The sequence below is a fragment of the Aquarana catesbeiana genome, linkage group LG02, assembly GCF_042186555.1.
Source record: "Aquarana catesbeiana isolate 2022-GZ linkage group LG02, ASM4218655v1, whole genome shotgun sequence".
NCBI lineage: Eukaryota > Metazoa > Chordata > Amphibia > Anura > Ranidae > Aquarana > Aquarana catesbeiana.
In genome coordinates, this window is record NC_133325.1 from 788,207,962 (window position 1) to 788,218,468 (window position 10,507).

At 45.3% G+C, this 10,507-nt stretch overlaps 1 protein-coding gene across 1 annotated transcript; it reads right to left on the reverse strand.

The window, feature by feature from the left end:
• Window positions 1-291: 291 nt before the first annotated feature.
• LOC141130132 (cystatin-B-like) lies at window positions 292-10,239 on the reverse strand. Its single transcript, XM_073618085.1, has 3 exons — window positions 10,156-10,239; window positions 3,617-3,718; window positions 292-619 (listed from the first exon to the last, which is right to left on the reverse strand). The coding sequence occupies exons 1-3, from the start codon at window positions 10,237-10,239 to the stop codon at window positions 491-493; spliced, it is 315 nt and encodes a 104-aa protein (XP_073474186.1). The 3' UTR covers window positions 292-490.
• Window positions 10,240-10,507: the final 268 nt, after the last annotated feature.

Here is a 10,507-nt window from a genome sequence, read left to right on the forward strand (position 1 = left end):
GTTAGTATTCATCAGGACACCTTAGTCCACAAATGTTGTGCATTGTCAGCCAAGTGCATTTCTGGTAGAGCCAATATGTACTTTCAGATTCCACCCCTTTTTGGTTTGCCCCTTAAAGATGGGAGGTGGTGTGACCACCAGTTGGCTGTTGCGGGGGGTCAGATGTTCATAAACCCCACCCACCATCTCCCACGCAGTGACAGGGATCTGTTGGCAACAGTTCAGTCACTGTGCTGTGTACAGAACACTGGGGGGGGAGGGTGGAAGAGTGACCTCTATACATAGCCAGCGTTAAGGCCCATCCACCATGCAAACACATCTACATTACACCAGCAGAAGTAAATTGGTCAAATATGGAGCGCATGTATTGCAGAAATGCATACTCTCCTGGACATGTTTGCTGAAATTGTGCTGGCCAACCAAAAGTGAACTTGGGAAGATTTGTATTATGAGGATTTTTCATGTCCATTCTGTTGGCGTTATCGTCATCTTAGAAATACACCAGCTCATCATCCTTTTTCTTATCTGCCTGGAAAGACAACAAAGTGGGTCCCTTCTCTGAACCAGGCAGAGGTACGAAGACTCGAACATGGATATAAGTGTCCTCTCCAGTCTCAACCTGAAAAGATAAGATGAAACCATGCTGAATTTTGATCTGGTCTTTTAACAGATAGTCAAGCATGATAAACAGGAACTATTCTCTTGGGGCTACTTTAATTAGAAAGCTCCTGTGGGGCAAGGACATTAGAGTGTTAGCTCCTGTGGTGAACTGAAACTACTGCTGCAATGTCATCCTACAGCGTTGTCAGCTATATAAATGTACAATATTGTGTGACTGGTGAGAACATTAGAGTGTAAGCTCTTCTGGTGCATAGACTGGTGGTAATCTGTACATCACTGTGGAATCTGTCAGCTATGAAGAGTTGGAGGGTGGAGAAACCAGGAATGGTGGATGTGAAGGCGATTAGACTGCGGAAGCCAAAAAAAAAAAAAATTTTTTACTCCATTCACACCGCCAAAATTGCACTGACTTGAGTGCAACTTTGAATGGGTGCAGCTTAGATACAACTTTGGGTTTGACCAGTGATAATGGACAACTGTTGCATTGTATAACATTCAGGTATGACTTGAATTGAAGTCTATGGCCCTAAGGTTGCATGAAAAATCAGACCAAAGTAGTGCATGAACAAATTTGAAGTTGCACATATAGGAATGTCTTTCATTGCATTTCCAAAGTTGCACAAGTGTGAATAGAGCCTTAAGGATAATGAGTGGAAGACAGCAATGAGGAATGGGAGTGGAGGCACTGCAGCACATGTTAGAGGTGTGGGGTGGTGGCCAGCAGCATGTGACATGGATGAGGAGCAGAGGACCAGAGCTTGGGATGTGGAGTGAGACCACAACATTAGATGGGGGGTGGGGTGTAGCTTGTGAAAGGGGACAGCAGCATTAGATGGAGGGGGGTAGAGGAATCTTATAGGGGAGAGAAGCTGGGGCAGCAGGAGCTTGTGTGGATATGGTTGCAAACAAGAGCACTGAAGGCTTAGAGAAGGATCAGACAGTGGGAAATGTTGGATGGTGTCTGATGCTGGATATGGTGGTCATCATAGTCCACCCAAGCTGGATTATTTTTTGTTTATTTTTATAAATGTATTATCCCAGTCATGATCCAGAACACATGGGACAATCTACCAATACATTGTCCAGGGTTAGAATAAGCATTGCATTATAACAGCACAGTGTCGAGGAGAGGCCAAAAAGTTTCTGTACATCCTCAGTGGGATTGACGTTCATTTAGCAGGTTCACAAGTGTACTCTGCACCCCCCCCCAGACTTTTACAGTAGGTTTTAGGACTGAGCACTGCATGAGATGAGTTATTGGTCTTCAAAATTATGAAATACACACATCTGATGCCAAGTTGCAACTTTCCACTACTTCGGCTGGAATCCAATGAGGCACACAGGATCTAATTCCCCCCCAAACAACCTTTCTCCAAGCGGTACATGTTAGCTAGTCAAGTATGAGCCAGAACTACTCCCATCTGGCTGGATCATGACAGTTGTAAACTGAGCAGTATATTGGGAAATCGAGCTGGGGGTGCAGAGTGTAGAAATGACAGCCAGACCCCCCCCTGTGCTAAATGGAGGTGAAGCATTCGGAGTCTGCCACAGATGCTGGAAGAGGTGGGGGGTGGGTCTTTTCCACTAGGAAACCAGAACATGCACTGCTTCTGTTCTCCCCAACTAAGAGGCGTAACTAGAGCCTTCAGGGCCCTAGTGCAAGAAACCATGAAGGGCCTCCAAGCCCAGTTGTAAGTGCGCCCTTGGTAGTTCCACCACTAGTGGAAGTTTACCATTTTATTTTACCCTTACATTATACAATTAAGCCCCATCGAGGGGCTTTGGCAAGATATTAGGGGTCTATACAGACCACCCCCCTTGACATTTTACCTTTGAGAAAAAGAAAGGAGATTGAAGACAGAACTCAATCTGCAGCTGCACAGAAGCTTCCCATCCATACACTGAAGCATAGTAAACAGTTTACTATGCCACGGTTATCCATCCTGACATCGCCCACAGCAGCCTGGCAGAGCTGCAGGGGCAGAAAGGTGGTCTGGAGAATAGCAGAGAAGATCACAGGGGGCCAGGGTCCTGTGGGCAGCAGAAAGAATCTGGAGAGGGCCAGCATATGAAACCAATGCATGCCATGTTACTCCTGCAGCTGCTAAATGGCCGCTCATTTCCCTCCCACAGCTATTCAGCGGCTGCAGGAGGAACATGGGTGTCAGTTCCTCTACATCAGTGGTGGCCTGTGCATTGTGGGAGTTGCCCCCACCCCCTTATTTATGTGCCCAGCCCCTTTCAGGACACAATACTATGGCAGGGTGTGCATTTGAAGCATGTGATTAGAGCCAGAGGCTTCAAAATAGGGTGTGCTTGGGGTGCAGAGCACTGTGTCCGATCCCACCTTGTTGTGCGACAGTGAATTTGCCTTTCACACCAACGTTCCTCCCTGCCAATTAGCAGGCAGGTCAGTGAGACCTGTCACCCGATTGGCCAAAAGCATTAGGCAATCCTATTGTATGCCTAACACTTTGGCAGAAGAGGAGAGACACGGACACAGGAGCCGCATCTTCCTGCCAAGGTGAAGTGCCAGCTGAGCCTGGCTGCATTTGATGGGCACAAGTGGCTGCATATGATGCGGGTTCAGTATTTCAGTGTGTTTGTGCCCCCCAAAAAATTGAGCACCAGCCACCACTGCTCTACATGCTGCTGCCCCCTCCTGTCCAGGGGTAGAGGGGAATTGGATGGGCCCCCTGGAGCATGGCACTAGGTCACGATGGTGACCCCTGTAGTTACACCCCTGCACCAATGATAAAACAGAAGCAACATTTTCATTAATAGTATGTGACTGGCTCAGTGTTCTCTGTACAGCACTGTGGTATAAGTCAGAGCTATACAGGTGTACAATAATCCCAATTCCCGCTGCCAACAGCTGATGCTCCCCGTGGTTATAATTGCTCATCTCCACCATGTAGCTGCCACACAATGCACTTCTTGTAGAAACCCCATTGTGCCCTAAACTGACAATGCTGCATAAAACACAAAGCCTTACCTTGAAAAAGTAATTTGTTCCGGCAACAACCTGAGTACTGACGAGGATTGCCTTAAATTCTTTGGGGTTCGTCCCGGACTGCTTCTCATACTGTTCCTTCACCTGAAAAAAGGAGGAAACAAAAGTTTGCAATGACCCAAATCTAGAGCCACAGTAGCAGCTGTAATACAGTCATTGCCGCAGAGGATCAGATGAACCAGATACCAGTAGCACCCATCCATAGTGGGGCATGCCCACAAAAAAAAAAAAAAAAAAAAAAAAAAAAAAGTTGTCACTTGAAGATTGACTGGACACAGCTGTCTATGGGAAGCTTCCCTGCTTGCAATAAACTGATTGCAAGCTGGGAAGCTGATTTGCCTGTGTTCAGGGTGCAAACAATGCACTCATTTGACCCTTTGGCTCCTTGTCTGTTTAATTGGCAGGGACCAGAGCTTTTTGCGGTGTCACTTCCGGTTTCCCGGCCATCACTCACTATGCGTTGGATTGGCATGGATGAACAGGAACAAGCTCCAATAAAAGGACAGTCGGCCAACTACATAGCTCCCAACTGTCCCGGATTTGGAACAACGTCCCTCATTGTTATAGTTGGTGAGGTTGAGAGGAAAAAAAAAAAAAAAACCCAAGTCCAACCTGTGTGATTATATGCCAGTATATCCCTGTATGTTGCGTTCAGTTGCTTATCTAATAGTTTCTTGAAACTATCAATGCTCTCTGCTGAGACCGCCGCCTCCTCATTTTGGTCTGATCTATATAGTTGTATATAAAATTCACTTGATCAAAAAGTGTTTCAGTGCTAAACCTTTCATCTGATTTCTAAATTGCTGCATCTGTAAATGCCAAAATATAAAAAAAAAAAAACACCCCACACTTGTGTGTTTAACCAGTCTTGTTTTTTGTACAATCCTCCTTTAAGGGGTGTGTCCTATGCCTGCATACTTTTGCTAATAGTGGTCCCTCATTCCCATCTCAAAAAGGTTGGGAGGTATGAAACCATGCACTTTTGATATCAGCAGATTTGTGGTCAGCTGATAAGAGTACTGCCAGTCTGTCACACTGCTGCCCTTTCCCCCTCCCGGTAGACTGCTTTGGCTGGATATCTCTTCTGCACATGTAGAGAATCATGGCAGGAAGCTACTGTGTGGGACTCTTGACAGTGACTTGTGATAAGAAGATGCGAGTCAGACAGGTCTGTGGCACAACATGGAGCAATAGCATGCCTAATAGAAGAGGTTGAACCTACAGGCTGGTAATGCCTTACATTGTTACCCCATACGATAAGAAGGATGGGGTCTAAAACAAATAGTCTCAGGTAATAGAAGCCAGTGTAGGCCATGAAAAATGGCAACAACTAATTCTGCAAAGGAAAAGTCCCCCACAGTATCAAAATTCGGCATGGCAAGAGGCCAAACAAAGGAGACAACAATGATCCAAAGTAATTCTGGGGAGAGACATGAAAATCAGAAGAAAAAAGTCTAACGATTCCCAACTAAAAGCCATGTCATCCGAAAAAAAAAAAAATAAATAAATCCACCCCAGGCAATGGCTGCACCAATGGGAAAAATCATGAGGCAGCAAGACCAGCAGGGAAAAGGAAAATGCGCAAGACCCAAAAAAAAAAATTCAAATTTGTTGAGATTGGAAGAATAAGCGAGATATAAAAAAAAAAAAAAAAAAAAAAAAAAAAAAAAGGATCCTGTGACCAGCACAGTCTCCAAGTTACCATAAACTGGGTGTTTGTCCTCAGCAGCAAGTTCACAAACCCTAAAAGGTGCCAAAGAATGCCCAAGAAAAGGAAACTCGAAACAGGAGCCTTAAATGCAAAAACAGACAGAGGGCAAAATGGAGGGGATGTCAGTTAAGTTGTGCACAGAAGACAGGTGCCAAAAATAAGAGAAGCAAGTCAGACATTTCCAACCATTTCCTTTAAAAATTCTGAAGAACTTTTGAGATGTCCTCCCAGCTGAATAGTCTGAACCAAACAATACAGCAGAGGGAGCACTACCCACTGTTGATCCAGCCACAACTATATCCTGCAGGAAGGAGAAAAGATCCAGGTGCCTGGCCCTCAAGGGTAAAAGGGAGATATCATTGACAGGTGGAGGCACCCATTCATCCCAAAGTTGTTGACAGGTTACCTTGGAGGTGAGGCACGGAGGGGGGGAGAGGGGCCAACAGGAGTCAGAAACTAAACAAAAAAAAACAACACACCCACACACGGAAGACCCACAGCAATTAGCTACATCTGAAGCCACACAGTCAACTGAAGACATCCAAGCCCCAGAAAAACACAACAGAGAGAACAAAGGTGGCAAGCATGCAGAGAGGCAGTTAACCACTTGACCATATTAGTTAAGGGCTCTAACAGCATAATGTTGCACAAATAGTTGTGCCAATGAGGCCAGCCAAGGTTCAGCAGACCAGTCGTCCTGGAATAAAATGCCAAAGCTATAGGAGCTGAATGCAGACCTGTAAAGAACTCCAATTGTGTTCAACAATTGCTCCATTCATCAAAGGACCATTAGAGAAGTGCAAGAAGGACAACAGTGCTTCCAAGTCACCATGCATAGGATCTGATAATTGGCACGTAATGTTTTGTATCTGATATACATATAGATGCCCACAGAAGGCACTGCCCACCAGAACTATGTGGAATATGAAAATAAGATAGCCCAAAAAGTTTAAAGCTGCTACAGCCATAGCTTCCTAAAGTCACTCTGGAAATTAACCAAGAAGCTAACCCCAGGAAGTTGGCAGACCATCCCCACAATGGCAATCTCAATGCCCAAAAGGACAGAAGATGGGCAGGACCTTCCATGTTGTTGGGATGGAACAGTCGCAGTGTACAGGAAGCAAAAAGACAGATTTGATGTCCACTTTCACCAGAAGGGTAGAAGCACCAGAGAACTTAGCAAAAAAAGTGCTGTATCAAAAGTGGATTATTGGTCCCAAGAATTTTCCTGATCAATACCACAATTAACTGACAAGCCTGCAGGGAACATGTCAGGAAAGGTTTCACCTGCTGGTGGCACTGTCAGTGGCCATAAAACAGCTACACTTGACTTATCTCAGACCACCCCATAATTCTACTTACCCAAAGGAGGTGGAGTAGGAGGACTGATAGCTTGCAGAAAGAGCTGAAAGGAGAGTCTGGAGTCCAGGAGTTGACCCTGTGTCAGAGGTTGTGCCAGGACATACAGGGTTAATAAGGAGCCTCCTGCCTCAAGTGACACAGAAGCTCTGTCAGAATCTGAGGCATGTGACTTGGGAAGGCTGCAACACTGAAATCACATCATGTCACTGAAGAGGAGAGCTGGCTAGCATGCAGGCCAAGGAAGGGATGCAAAGAGTTATTGATCAGTGCCTCCTGCAGTATGAAACCTGATCTCAGTGAGAGGAGCTGAGTGCTGACAGGATACATCAGTTCCTGCCCTGTAGGGGACAGGGAACTCAGTCTGACAGAATCCAGGGAGTGAGATGCTGCAAGCATCCAAGGCCCAAGGTCCATTTACATGTGACAGCAGTGCTCTGGGAACCCTAGGATGGGGAAGGTGGTGTCCATTGATAGAGGCAGATGCTGTATTAAAAAAAAAAAAAGTCTTGAGGTTGTGAGGCGCGAGTGGTGAAAGCAAGAGAGGAGCCAGTGCCATCAGCGCCAGTACCCGTGTTGAAGGGCCCCATCCCATGCAGGAATGATCATTAGGGGGAGGGAGGCTGCTGGGTGTAGAGGAGAGATACCTTCTGGTCAGCAGCAGTTCAGGGGATGTGATGGCTGGGACAATCTGGTGTCGGCAGCAACAGGGTTCCATGAATGATAGGAGAGGTCAGGATCATGTAAATGATCCTGTAGAGCTGAGGGCAGAGTGGGGATTGTAGAAGTGGAGCCAGCAAATTCATTGCCAGTGGCTAATCCAATATCTGACTGACGTACTGAGGACCCTGCAGGGGCTGGGGATCAATCAGTATGGTGGATCAGAGCACCTGTGAGATGTAGTGAGGGCACTGGGAACAGAGGAGGGAGACTCACCTAACAACTGGTGACAGCTGAATTTCCTCAGATCAGTTGGATGTGCCTCAGCATAGCCTCTTCCTAGGAGTTCAGGCTCCCCCCAGTCACCTCAGGTCTTGTAGCCAAACCTAACCTCTTTTAGGTTCACACCCACAGTGATGCCATGCTTCCAGCAGTCAAAGTTCTTTCCCTAAAGGCAGTTTCAAGGGGCCCTTCATTTACATTTCTGTAACCACTTGCCAACCATGTCACGCAGATATACTGAGGCACAATGGCCCTGTGTGAAAACCTGTACTGGTACGTCATACCCATTTTTGGCCACCAGAGGGCATGCACCCACTGCACGGCAGGGGACCCAATGTGCATGGCTGGCGGGCACAAATGCCACCGGCCACACACGAGCACCAGCACGGGGATTTGTGTATAAACACAAATCCCTGTGCTGTCAGAGGAGAGAAGCCATATTGTTTCTTCCTACGAAGTAGGAACAACGATATGGCTCCTCTCCTAGTCACTCACATCCCCACACAGTTAGAACACATTTAACCCCTTGATCACCCCTTGCCTGCCAGTGACATTTACACAGTAATCAGTGCATTTTTATAGCACCGATCACTGTATAAATACCAATGGTTAAAAAAAAAAAAAAAAAAAAAAAAGTCAAGTCTCCGATCTGTCTGTCGCAATACAGCTAAAAATCGTAGAGCACTGCCAATACTAGTATAAAATAATAAAAAGGTCATAAATCTTTCCCATAGTTCACAGATGCTACAACTTGTGCAAACCAAATATACGCTTAGTGATTTTTTTTACCAAAAAGAAGAATACATATTGGCCTAAACTAGAAGAAATGTGCTTTTTTTAAAACTTGGGGATATTATAGCAAAAAGGTGTGTGTGTGTGTGTGTGTGTGTGTGTGTGTGTGTGTGTGTGTGTGTGTGTGTGTGTGTGTGTGTGTGTGTGTGTGTGTGTGTGTATTTTGTTTGGGTACAGCGTCAAACGACTGCACAATTGTCAGTAAAGTGACACAGTGCCAAATTGTAAAAAGTGCTCTGGTCAAGAAGGGGGTAAAATCTTCCAGGGCTGAAGCAGTTAAAAACTAGGAGCCTACAAAATATAGCACCCACAGCCAGATCACGGTCATCAGGATCCTGCACATTGCCTACAGCCCCGTTGTCCATAGCTCTGTGTGAGCTCTCATTTTCAGAGATGAAGGCAGCATGAACGAACTACAAGCGTGCTGATCAGCACCCACAGTTGATTAAAAATTCAAGTCTGTCCTCTGTGGTGGAAGATGGTACTTGTAGTTAATTTACAGGAATCTGTATGACATGGTTGTGTGGGTGGAGCTCCAAACAGCCTCACCATTTTTAAAAGGCAATAACTGCAGGGGCTCTTCTCCCTGCACCTAGGGGGGGGTAAGAAAGAGGGGACAGGAGCTGAACATGCAACGTGTTCTCAAAAAGGTGAACTCCTGCTGTATTGAAAAGCACATGGATGACCAGTGGCCCCTGAACACACCCCATTGATTTCACCAGGCCTCAGGGATCACATCCCTACATACTCAAGTTGGCCATACATTATACAATTTTCTTGTTCAATTGCCTTTAGATTTACCTTCAGTTATGTAGTGCAAGGGCCTACCATACTATTGCATACAAATTGCAAGTGTTTAGGTTTGACCCCCATATTATATGGTTTGGGTAAACCTAAAGCAAAAATCGTAGAAAGTTGTATAATGTATGGACAGCCCATGGGAAAAGGGCAATGCATGTGGAATGGTGTGTGGCCAGATAGAAGGAAGCTTGGATGAATTATGTTGGCTGCAGACAAGTTGCTCCTCTACCATTTCCATGGACAGGATTGGGAAGAGAAGCTGCCCCCTTTATAGAATACAGTTTATTGCCCATTAAAAGGCTTCATAACTTCATTCAAGCACAAGGGCAATACTAAACCCCCAAAATGTTCAAGCCCTATACACAGTGGCTGCATTTGTTTTTCAGCTTTCTCTTCCACCTGGTGATCTTGCCAAAAAAGTCTTAGGATGCCTCTACTCTGGATGGAGGAGCAACAGAGACCTTTGGACAACACCATAGTCAATTTTGGGTGGGAGGACCCATTCACACCAGCAAGAGCACATTATGGTGCATGCAATGTGTGTTACAATGCATTGTAGAGTTTGTAATTAGAAATGCAGCTCTATGCTAACATCCATTGTAAAGATTTTAATAAAAAAAAAAAAAAAAAAAGACTTGTTCACCTTCTGGAGCATGTTACAGATCACACCCATATCTGCTGATCACAGGTGTAATACTTTGCAGGCTCTTGTTAAAATTATAAATCCACATTTGTTAATGTATGAAATTTTGCTAAAATGGAAAAAAAAAAAAAAAAAAGTGAACTTTGCTTTTAATACAACACAGCCCGTTGGATGAGCAGGACACACAGAGATGAATTGTTATCTCAGGGTCCCAATGCAGATCATCACACCTGGTGATGACAAGTCCTTAGGATTGGATCCCCAACCACTTACCTTGTCAAGGATGGCTTGATCCTCTTCAGTTGGTTCCCTGGGCTCACTTGTTCCCCCACATAGCTGGGTTGCCACTTGACTCATTTTCTCCTAAAGTACTTAACAGACTGATGCAGGTCAGAGAGTACCTGGCCTTATATATCTGAGGGCCGTACCATTCCACAGAGAGGGCGGGGGTGTCCAATAATGACCACACCCTGCAGGCGATGGGCCATTCTCAGGAGCAGACTGAGAAACTCGCATATTTTATTCATTACACACAGTGATATATTTCAAGCATTTCTCAATTTTAATTTTGAAGATTAAGGCTTACAGCTAGTGAAAACCCCAAATTCAGGATCTCAGAGAATTA